At 37.3% G+C, this 12,665-nt stretch overlaps 1 protein-coding gene across 4 annotated transcripts in view; it reads right to left on the reverse strand.

The window, feature by feature from the left end:
- The window catches only part of Vinc (vinculin), a 413,074-nt gene that overhangs the window by 160,994 nt on the left and 239,415 nt on the right, over window positions 1-12,665 (reverse strand). For 2 of the 4 annotated variants that reach the window (XM_067141293.2, XM_067141295.2), the window contains exons 15-16: window positions 8,460-8,550; window positions 4,505-4,603 (exon numbers count right to left, since the gene is read on the reverse strand). In XM_067141293.2, the coding sequence (XP_066997394.2) occupies window positions 4,505-4,603; window positions 8,460-8,550 (190 nt within the window). The remainder of the gene's footprint in view (window positions 1-4,504; window positions 4,604-8,459; window positions 8,551-12,665) is intronic. The other 2 variants (XM_067141297.2, XM_067141296.2) reach the window with 1 other exon arrangement.

Raw genomic sequence — 12,665 nt, forward strand, 5'->3', positions numbered from 1 at the left:
GAAAGATATTCATGAGAATAGTGTCGATGGGCGGCAACGCCCACTTGCACCGGGTCATTTAAATGGCCACTAAGGGCTTTAAATGGCTGATATTTAAATAAAACAAAGCTCAAAAATAAAGTACAAGGTATAAACATTATGAGAACGTAAAAAATTTAAAAGTGGATTTTTTTCACAATTTTCACCAAATTTCACCGATACATTGCCTTAAGACTTCTAAGACACGTATTACCCCAACATCTACCTGGATTAAATGAGACAAGACCTGAGGGAAAACAACGACATGACATAACATGGCCAGAAGATGATACCTACAGCCATGGCACAACAGTCATGGCACATGGCCTACCAAGTGACCACTGCTCAGCCCAAAGGCCTGCAAATTATAAGGTGTCATGTAGTCGGCTCGATGAATCATGAGCCGGCATATTTGGCTTTCTAGATCGGGGTCGCTATCTCACAATCAGATAGTTCCTCATTTGTAATTATGTAAGCTGAGTGGACTTCGAGCCAGCTTGCAGATTCAGGTAAAAATCCATGACCTGGCTGGGAATCAAACCCGGGGTCTCCAGGTAACAGGCAGGCAAGCTACCTCTACACCGCGGGGTCGGCACAAGATGATACAGGATGATGGAATTTGAACCACATACCTTAACCAACTTAGTGCCTGAAATGCTGTGAGTGATTCTAAGAATAAAATTTAAAATAATAATAAATTAAGAAACTTGGCAGCGTCGCTCTGAGTGATTCGGTTTCTGAATTGTAGAGAAAAATGGCACTGTCATGCTGCTGGATCCACTAACAAGCGTACAAGTATCCATGTGCTAGTGATTTTTTTGTGATTTTGAAATGCATCACGAGTGTACATTGTTGTTCATCCAGAGATTCATTTTCGTGTATCATGGCATCCAAGAGCAGCAAGCACTTGTTAGACGAAAATGAAATCCAGGAAATGCTCAGTAATGAGTCAAGTGATGGCGATAATTATTTATCAGATATAAAGAACAGCAATTCGGAAATTTTGTTTTATTGTTCTTTACGTTGTGTGGTCTCAAAATTAGTTGAATTTCAAAACTTTTGTTTTCAAAATTGGAGAGGGAATCCACAAGAGATAGCTGCCTTAGAACATGGGGTACCGTAATTATTTCTTAAAATCAAGGACAAATGTTATGTTGTAAAAGCACGTAGATGGTTAGATGGTTACGTTCTTCACTTTCTGGCAAACTTTTAATTTGATAACTCTAAAAACAGAGAAATTACAACTCTTTTCCTAAAATCCTGCATTCTTCACAAAAGCAGCCAGGTACTTTTAGAGCGCACTTTTTGCATTTTCGTCTGGTACTCAGAGGGTTAAGAAGTAACAACTGTCCACTTAAATATGCTATGATATTAATGCCTTTTTTTTTTTCCACCTTCTGTTTCATTCTAAATACCCAGTCCCTATTGGAGATTTCCTCTTCTATCAGAATTAAGAATGTTAACAGGCTTTTTAGATAAATCCTGAAACTGTCAGATACAACATGGTAATTATAGAAATTCTGCAAGAAAAGAGAAAATGTAGCATAACCCAGAGCCATCAAGTCACCAAGCCATGTAGGAGTGCATCAAGAGTCAAAGAGAAGATTAAATAAATAGGATTATTAAGATAATCTTATAGTTTCTGAAATATTGTCCTACATAATGAAGAAGCAACAGTGGCTGAAATGGCATTTGCATTCACAGCAGGACAACAGCCTCATACCAAACAGGTCAGTAAACTTCCACAGAATATGGAAAGAAGATGAATGGCAGCCCTGGATGCATGACATATTTATTGTGCAAGAATAGAGATAAAGCCCAGAATATAGACACATATCAAAGCTGTCAAAGGAAAGGTTATCTTCAGCCTCCTCTAACACTTCTGCACTCTTCAATCTTAGTCACAGTAATATGCGAGAGAATCTCTTCAAAATCATGAACACAAACAGAACATACACGGAAAACTCTTGCAGGGAACATTACCTTTCTAGTGACACTGATACTGAGAAGACCATTGCAGAATGGCCAGAAACATAATTTTCCATTTTCTTATAAATCACACAATAAAATAGGAGAGAAATTGAGTACTTTGCTGACAATTTGTTTTGTTTTCTCTCAAGATTTATGAAAATGCAAACTGTGAAATGTAATAAGGTGATGTCCAAGTAAAAGACAGTCTCTTGGAACAGTTACAGAAGAGGACTATGTTGTATGTTGCTCACAGAAATAAATCTATTGATTTCAAGATTTATATATAGTGAAAGTTATCCTGAAGTCTGACTCCATTGCTAAATGCTTAGCGTGCTGGCCTTTGGTCTAGGTGTTCTGAGGTTTGATTCCTGGCCGGGCCAGGAATTTTAACCTTCATTGGTTAATTCCGATGGCTCGATGGCTCGGGGGGCAGGGTGTGTGTGCCGTCTCCATCATTAGAAATCATCATAGGTAGGGTCCCATCCTCACAGACGGGCTGGTCGTCTATAGTGTCAACATAAAAAACCTGCACCGGGCCTCTTCGGAGGCCACACGCTATTCTTATTATCCAGAAATAAGACTGGGGTGAAACTTACAAGTTTTACCGAGAGGTGATTAGTGATGCACTCTAAAACACACATCAATAACATGTGGGAAGATTGACACCTAGAAAACGTCCAGAACCTTGGCTATTATGAGACAGAAGAACAAGCTGAATGTAACTATCAATGTAAAACAAATAAGTCTCAACAACATCTTTAGAAGGATGAAGTTAGATACTCCAAATATATTGCCAGATAAGCATTCACAAAATGGCATCTAAAATAGATAAATTTCCACAACCAAAGTCAGACACCTGCCACAGCTTAAACAGAATTAATTCATTGTATGTTATATTCATTTTATGCATGTTTTTATTTATAGAAAATGATTTTCTCTATATTAAACCAGCAACAAAATATAGGCATTGAGAATGAACCAGTCCACATCTGTTCTAGTAATGAAACATCATCCACAAACCAGAATTCTCTTAGTTCTGATAGTAGAGTGCTGGCCTTCTGAGCTCAAGCTGGCAGGTTTGATCTGGCTCAGTCTGATGGCATTTGAAGGGGCTCAAACAAGTCAGCTCCATGTCGGTAGATTTACTGATGAAGCAAGGAACACCCCTAGGACAAAATTCTGGCACCTCGGCATCTCCGAAAACCATATACAGTAGTCAGTGGGATGTAAAACCAATAACATTATTATTTACCTTACATAGTATCAAAAGCGAGCCTCCGTGGCTCAGACAGCAGTGCGTCTGCCTCCAACCACTGGATAGCGTGGTTCAAATCCCGGTCACTCCATGCGAGATTTGTGCTGGACAAAGCGGAGGCGGGACAGGTTTTTCTCCAGGTACTCCTGTTTTCCCTGTCATCTTTCATTCTAATAACACACTCCATTCTCATTTCATAGCATCTATCAGTCATTAATACAAATCACTTTGGGAGTGGTGACCCCATAGTACTAATAGCCTATATATGATTCTTTCATTACATCCCTGACCTGGTCAATGACTGGAAAACAGTCTGTAGGTTTTCATTTTCAGTATCAAAAGTAGTTTGTTACTTAACAGATTAAAAAAACACTGTACGTTTAGGATGTTCACACTTAACTTTTGAATCTAACTCCTCCAGCAGGTAAATTGTTTTATGATCTCTCTCCCACTTCTAAAATGGGATACATTTAAGAATAATATTAAGAGAACATTAATAATTAATAATATTAATAGAAGATATTTATCACCCAACATGGACCACTTAGTGACTAATCATGGGAACTGAATGATGCCTTCAGTGGCACTTGGCTAGGTAATGAAAAAGCAACGCTGACTCACATGGCATCTGCATTCAGTGGGACAATAGCCTCAAACCCAATAGATAAGTAAGCTTCCATAGAATATAGAAAGGAAGATCGTCTTGGATGCAGGACATAATCATTATACAAGAATTAAGATAAAGCATAGAATGTAAAGTCATACCAAAGTTGTTGATTGAAAGGTTATATTGAGAGCGTGCTAAATTATCTAGAAGACAGATGACTTAATCCAGTCTCTACTTCCGAGCTCAATGAATGTATGAATCTCATTTTATTTTAAATCTACCTCTAGAAGGAATTTTTCAAACAGGCTAGTTTCTTACATGCATCATTAAGGGTCTAAAATATCACAGGACTACACTTAATATAATATTTTCTTTCAAAATACCCACATAAAAAGAGGTAAACAGATGAAAAAAACAAAGTTCACGGTCGTTAATAAAACTGGACTATATTTTGTTATTAAAATCCTGTAGTTCTATTTTTGTTAGATTAGCTTAACAGGAAGAAGCTTGTTACACTTCATAACAAACTAAGGAAGCCAAAGAGTTTTTAGAAATTCTCACAATGTCCCCTCTACTGTTAGTACAGGCAAAAGGTTTATTAGTGAGAGAGAAGTGCAGAAGCCACAAAATCCATAGATTTAAAGGAAGAATACCTTGGTTACTGAAAGTTAAATGATGAGATTTTATTCGTGGTGGTTCAAGCCCAAGAATGGACTTAAAATCTACATTGAATATTTCGTCCATTTCAGCATCTACATACAGAAAACAGAGAAAAGAAAGAGCACATCCATGAATTCAAACACTACCAACAAGAGGGACAGATATACGATACACTCATTTTTAAACAGTACCATTATTACATTATCTTCCAATATTACACAGTTAGAACTAACAATTTTAAACATAAATTTGTTACAATGGTTATCACTAAATATGTCTATGTAAGTTAATCCAGAATTTAAGTGTCAGTAGGCATAAATGGTAAAAATATACAGTATAATTTGAATGGATGAAAAAAGATTGTTAAAAAAGACTAAAGGATGCAGAAGGAAAGAGGAGAATACATAGCATAACAGATAATGAATAATTTGAAAAATGTGGAGGCTGGAGATGAAACTGTGGATGAATCTTACTTAAATTATTGATTATTTAGTACCTCACACTTTCTACTGCACACATATTCACAACAATGATTGTTTCAAATACCCAGTCATACACTAGGTTTTCTCCCTCATTTGGCCATCAGTCATAAATGTGACTTCAAATCAGGAACTGCTGTAAGGAATATTACAAATTTCATGGACTATTGCATACAGTATGGTTTGAAAAGTTCAGATATCTTGTTTTAACAAGAAGAACAAAAATCATTAACTTTAATAAAGGAGCAAATTTCATCTGAAAATTATAAAATTATACAGTTAACCGCATGAAAGAAAATCCACCAATTCAATCATGAGCAAAAATCATAAAATGCTTTTTGACAAAGAAAATATTATTTGGCAGAATTTTACAACTAGTAGCAGGGGAGAGCTTCATGTTTTCTGGAGCATGTACCACACAGAAGCGTATTCCTGAAATGTGCCTTAAATTAAAATTTAGGCTGACATTACCCGTGAGTAAACACACTGAAAGCTACTTCATACTACCAAATAAAAGAAACTAACAGATCTGTATAGATTTGTATTTATATTATATTTCCTCTTCTATAAATATTATCCCTTCCTAAAGTATATACTAAATTACACTGTGCACTATCCACAGTAAATATGGTGAACAAGTTACTTAGCCCAACCACATTATGGGAACAAATTAAAAGGGAGGAAAGGAAAATATTAAACTCAAAGAACTGCTAATCAGAGACTTAACCAGCATAAAACAATATGAATATACACATTCCTCTTGTTCACTAATGATTCCTGGGAAAGTCCTTCTTGGAACTTATTTCTGCCTTAAAGTACCTATACATACCCTCCCATTTCCCACTACAATTTGTATGACTGCCAATTATGCCAGCCATTATGTTACCCTTACCCGACTTCTTCACTAGATTCAATTTCCGCAAATTCCTTCAATTTCTCCTTACTTCCACAATGACTTGTAACTATTTCTTTCCAATCTGCACCTCCTTCTTGGTCTCTTTACTTCTCTGTTATAATATAGCAGGTCTTTACCATTCTTTAACACTTTTAAAGGTACACATATGTTTTCACATTCCTTGACAACTGCTTTAAACCCATCCCACAGTCTGTTTACATTTTTACTTACCATTTTCCTCTGATCATAATTACTTTTTGAAAAATCCCTCATGCCTGTCTTATCAGCCATGCAGTACTGGCTAATAGTTCCACATTTACGACCTTTCTTTATATCACATTTATGTTTAACCACAACAAAAACAGATTTGTGATCACTAATACCATCTATTACTTCAGTTTCCCTATATCGCTCATCTTGCTTTATCAGCACTGCGTTCAAAATATTCTTCCATCTAGTTGGTTCCATCACTTTCTGATTCAGCTGTTCTTCCCAGATTAACTTATTTGCCATTTGTAGGTCATGATTCCTGTCATTCGCATTACCTTTCCAATTGACATTTGGTCAATTGAGATCATCTGATACTATCACATTCCTTTCCATATAGTGTCCCACATAGCTGATCATCTTATCAAAAAATTACTATTCAGCATATGTGTCACCCTTTTCAGGTCTGTACACTCCGAAAAAAATAAAGTTTTCTATGATCTTTAGAGATGAGCCTTACACATCATCTTTAACTATTTCGTAGTTTACAAATCCTTCTTTCATCAGAATTAATACAGTCCCCCTTCCTACCATTCTTATCCTGCCTCTATGACAAAAACTCCAGTTCCATGAGAAAATTTCTGCATCCATTATATCCTTTCTCAGCCATTATTCAACTCCTATAATACTTCTACAGTTCAACATTAACATTTCTATGTCACCCCTACTTGACTTCCAGATCCCTGTACCATTATCATCGATCCCTATTCTGAATATGCTGGATTATGCTATGTAACCTGGTGGACAATATGTGTAGCCTACTGGTAATTCTAAATATATATATTCCCTGTTCTTATTAATGTTGTGTGTAAAGATGTCTGCCAATATACAGTTAAGTAAAGGTTACAAGTAACATTATTTCCTCTCCTATACAAGACAGCCAAGGGAGATGAAAGGTAGCTTATTAAATCCAGTCAAAGGCATTTACGTTGACAATTGGCTTACAGTGAGAATTGATGGTAGGTGCAATGAGTACGATTTGAAAATTAACATTTCCAAGACTGAAGTGGTGTCAGTATGGAACAAAGCTTAAAGAGCATTCAATGTCAGGTTAGGAATACAAAATTGGAACAGGTAAATCATTTCAAGTATTCTTCCAGGATGGTAGTATAGTAAGAGAGATTGAATCGATGTGCAGCAAAGCTAATGCAGTGAGCTCGCACTTGCCATCAACAGTATTCTGTAAGAAAGAAGTCAGCTCCTGAACAAAACTCTCTTTACACTGGTTCGTTTACAGACAAACTTTGCTGTACAGAAGAGAAAAATGGATGGAATCAGGATATCTTATTCATTAGCTGGAAATAACAGACATGAAAGTAGCAAGAATGATCATTGATACAAACATGTGGGAACAATGGCAGAAGGGTACTTGGAATGAGGAGATAAAGGCAAGTAGGGAATTAACTCGATGGATGAAGCGGTATGCATAAACCGCCTTCAGTGGTGGGATCGTGCAAGATGAATTGAGGAGGATAGGCTACCTAGGAGAATAATGGACTCTGTCATGGAGAGTAAAAGAAGTAGAGGGAGACCAAAGTGACAATGGTTAGACACAGTTTCTAATGATTTAAAGATAAAGAGGTATGGAAATAAAAGAGGCTTCAGAGCTAGTTATAAATAGATGATTGTGGATGCGTTTAGTAAATTTACAGAGACTTGCAGACTGAATGCTAAAAGGCATAACAGTCTACAATGAAGATGTCTGTCTGTCTGTCTGTCTGTCTGTCTGTCCTTTAGTCCTGCTTCTTGATACAGGATCGGGGATGAGGCGAGATTAATTTATATTGCATGTTTTGACGGCTGGATGCCCCTTCTAACGCTAACCTCAGTTGAGAAGCCAATGAAGATGAAATGAATGATGGTGAATGAAATTCGGTATGGAGGTGGAAGGAATCGGCTGTGGCCTATGGACAGTATCTGTCCCAACATTTGCCTGAAGTGAAAATGGGAAACGACAGAAAATCATCCTAAGGACACTCAACGGTGGGGCTCGAAACCACGCATCTCCCCAATGCAGAACTTGGCTCCATAGCCACAGCGCGTTAATGCGTGTGGCTACTCCGGTCGGTACTGTATGTATGTACTCAAAATTAGGACACAATGTCTTCTTCAACTAAGAGTTAAGTTGAAAATATACAAACCAAGTTTTATGTCCAGTAATTGTCATATATTCATATTGTCAGACATAACTATGAACGCACGAACAAACGAACGAACGAAAGAACGAATGAATGAATTACAATTTTATTTCACAAACCTAACAAAATACCAAAATTGCAAAGAAGATGGTGGTTGTGTTTAACTTACCATTGATACGTAAATTGGACATGTCAGGAGGAGGTGGAAGATCAGGTGAAACAGTAACAGCTTCTCGTACTTGTCCCACAGCCGTCAAAAGCTAATGGACAAAGAGAAAGGTATTTAATTGGATACATTTGCATCAAACACTGAGATCTTTCTTTAATCATTATCTTTTAACCCTAGAACTGCTTCAGGTTTATCTGTTAAATGCTGGAGTAATTTTCCACAATGCACAGAATAAAAGAAAACAGTGTCTGAAAGCATATCATAAGCATAACTAAACCTTACCATACATCAATATGAAGCTGAAACACTGATCTATATAATTTTGATAAAAATAAAAAGTCACTGTGATTATTTTAATTTTGCTCAATGCAACTTCAATGTCAATATGACAGTACTTCCACTTGTGCAGCCAAATAACAGGCTACAATCACCACTTGTTTCTCAAAAGCTTTCAAAACAAAGATAAAACTATCCGGAACCAGCATGACATTAATGCCATCTGCTTGTTTACAATAAACCAAGGTCTGAATTCGGAGACTGCCTCTCAGAAAGACAATCGCACTTAATGAAACAGTACACCGTCTCCCTGAGAGAAGGTCTGCAGTTCTAGGGTTAAAACAAGCTGCTGCAGCTGGAAGTCATATTCAGATGGCAGTAGTTTGCCTACTTTTTGTAATCAATTGCACAAGACAATGAAGAGGCCTGAAAAGTTGCTTTACATCGTTACCTTATAGACAAAATAAACCATGCGTACCATTCATTCAGGATCCACTAATACTTAAGATATGAAACAATACCACAAAGTGTTCTCTCATGATGAGAATACAATGTAAAGAACAAACTAGTTCAAGATACAGAATGCTCATGATGGACATGCAGTGCAAAGTTACAACAAAACAAGTAGATCCTCTACATAGCACAGTTCAAGATGTAAGATGGAGAATATGGAGAATAAATTGGAAGGTTAGATTTGGTATTTAATTATAACAAAATAAGGGGCATGGAAGCCTTTGGCTTCTTGGCTGTATGTTCGGCATTCTGGCCTGCATTTCAGTGGGCCCCAGATTTGATTCTCTGCCATGCTGAAGATTTTAATTGTGTATAGTTAATTTCCTCTGGTTCAGGGAGTGGGTATTTGTGACCGTCTTAAAACACATCTTCATCTATATGCAACACATCACACTACCAACCACCATAGAAACGACGCAGTTAGTGAATACATCTCTTCACACAGTATTGGCATGAGGAAGATCACCCATGGAACTGAAAGTGAGCTTAATCCATATAAAGGCCTACCCCAGATGACTAAAAAAAGGGCAGGAAATAGGAAAAGGGACATGGAACCTAAGAGGCCACAGTAGTAGATTTGAACAGAAGACCATGAAGGCCGATAGTTCATTCACAAGGACTTGCAGACTGAATAGTGAAGTAGTGAAAATGAATGGATGTACATATGTATATACAGTAAACGTTCATTAGCACATACTCACTCAACCTTTTACTGTAAGTGCTGAGTTAGCAGTTGACTGTTTGGTACCTTTGTGCTGAGTTTTTTCATTCGTATGTAAAAAGTTTGTAGAAGCCTCAATTTTTAACTTATCAGTTGGGTTATTAGCTTAAAAAAATAAATGCAAGTGGAAAATCCTACACTTACGTTCAATATTATTTTGAGTTCTCGTGAACCATCTATAGACGGGCATACCAGTGCTAGACCGGCCGCGTCAGCCCGTCTATAGGCGGGTTAAAATGAATTTTGGCTTAACACTAACAGAAACTTTGGTCCCAGTGGGAATACCTGCATTCTTATGGAAGTTCAATTGGTTAACACAGACTTCACATAATGTGAACTTCGAATACCTGCACAGACCCCTAACTCATGGTTTTCTTTTAGCATGAACAGTGTGAGAAAAATTACTGCTGGCAAGAGGATTTAATCTCGGCAGTTCAGCATGTGTGCATGGAGAACACCAGTGAGATTTGCTTCCGTCATAATTACGGATTGCATGAGAACAGATTGTGTGACTGACTAGCAACAGTTGGCTTATCACTGTTATGTCATCACTTCTGTGGTCATTGAGAACACATGTGTAATACGCGCTCTCTCTCTTCTTTTTTTTTTGATCTGCAAATGAAGCCTATATTGCAGCTGGTTCTATATGATGAGTCACAATCTCTCCTGTATGTGCAAGTTAGTTTTTACCCGATCGAAGGTAAGAAAGATTCAGTCAGTCCTACGGTAGTGTACTGTAAGTCGATAAAAGGTGTGGATAGGACTGTTGTAGCTTTGTGAGTGGATAAATTTGTTAGTGCTTGCAGATGTTTGTAATTAAAGGAGTTCAGTTTTAGTGATGGCAAAATGTGAACAAAGTAGCATTCACCTTCAAATGAAAATTTTAGCCAAGGCTGAACGGGCTGCTATGAGCAAAACAATAATCGTCTAACATTTTGGTATTCTGAAGTCAACATTATCAACAATAACAGAGCAGTGGCTTCGGGCAATTCTGCAGTAAAGTGATATTTCTACAACATGAGGCTCAGAATGAGGATTTGGAAAATGAACAGATTTTTTAAATATTTTTTTTGCTTTATGTCGCACTGACACAGATAGGTCTTTTGGCGACGATGGGGCAGGTAAGGGCTAGGAGTGGGAAGGAAGCGGCCGTGGCCTTAATTAAGGTACAGCCCCAGCATTTGCCTGGTGTGAAAATGGGAAACCACAGAAAACCATTTTCAGGGCTGCCAACAGTGGGGTTAAAACCTACTATCTCCCGAATACTGGATACTGGCCGCACTTAAGCGACTGCAGCTATCGAGCTCGGTATGAACAGTTTTAACTGGTAAACTGGTTTAACAGTATGAGGTCAGCAAATGTGCCATTAAGTGGACATCTTATCCAGGAAAAAGCTAATTTAATCACCTTGGATCATGGAACTAGTGATTTTAAATGTTCCTCTGGTTGGCTCCGATGGTTTCAGAAGAGATACCAAACTTTTTCACAAATGGTCTGTGGGAAGGACAACAAAAATTATTAAGCAGGAGTAAACGAATGACTAGGTAATTTTCAGTCATTTTGCCAGAAGTACTCAAAACAGAATGTTTTTTAACATGGATGAGACTGGAGTGTGTTGTTGTTGTTGTTGGTTTCTGTAAAATTATTGTCTAGCCATACATTAAATACAGAGAGAGATAAGTGTCATGCGGGATCACATAGCAAACAGAGTGTAACTGTCATTCTTATCTGCAACTCAGACGAAAATGAGAAGTATCAAGCTTGGGTGATAGGTAAATCCAAAAGTCCACGTTGTTTCAAATGCATCGATCAACACAGGTTACCTTGTGATTACACCCACCACAAGAAAATGTGTCTTGATAGTCAGTCTTTTTTGCAAGTGGATTGTACGGCTTAACCAGTAAATGAGTGCTCAAAATCACCATACTGCTTACACCAGACTATGTGTTTATCTATCTTTGTGTATTTTTAATTTGAATTAAATATATTATTTTACTTCTATGTCGGTGTCTTACTCAATTTTATTACATTTTACTCTTAATTTTAGAGGAAAATAAGGCATTGTGAATTAGATCCACTGATTATTTTAAATTCATAATAAATTTGCTCATCATTATCATTTTTCTAATCCTAGTCAGTGGGTTAATTATAACTTGAAAAAGTTGCAATTTATATAAAACTAAGCGTGTATTAACTAAAAATATTATTAAGTTCATAAATGCATATTTCCTAAACGTCCTCATCAAAACCTTATTAACACAAAATTTATAACATGAATGGTATATTTCTTTGTCCCTTGGAGTTTGTAATACTGAGGATTTACTATATAGGGCATTTGTCTTTCCCTGTGAACCATGCAACCTTGCTACATTTCGGAGGACTGTGTCACCATCGTACTAGATAAGTGTCTGGAGAGAGTCAGACTAATGAATGGTTATCAAACGACAGAAGTACCCCTTCAGATGTTGCAAGGGCAGCAGTCTGGATGGTTAACTGGAATGGCCTTGTAATATCACCCAACACGATATAGCTTACATATTCTAATACCACTGCACAGCTGATAAAAGCGACAGGAAATTATAGCCATAACTCATAGGATACGTTTATGCTGCAGCTTTGCTGCTGGCACATGCCAAGCCTCACTGCTCGATGTTAGGCGACGATGAAACAAATCAATGGATATCAATCGGTGCTTT

Source organism: Anabrus simplex, chromosome 2 (assembly GCF_040414725.1).
Source record: "Anabrus simplex isolate iqAnaSimp1 chromosome 2, ASM4041472v1, whole genome shotgun sequence".
Taxonomy (NCBI): Eukaryota; Metazoa; Arthropoda; class Insecta; order Orthoptera; family Tettigoniidae; genus Anabrus; species Anabrus simplex.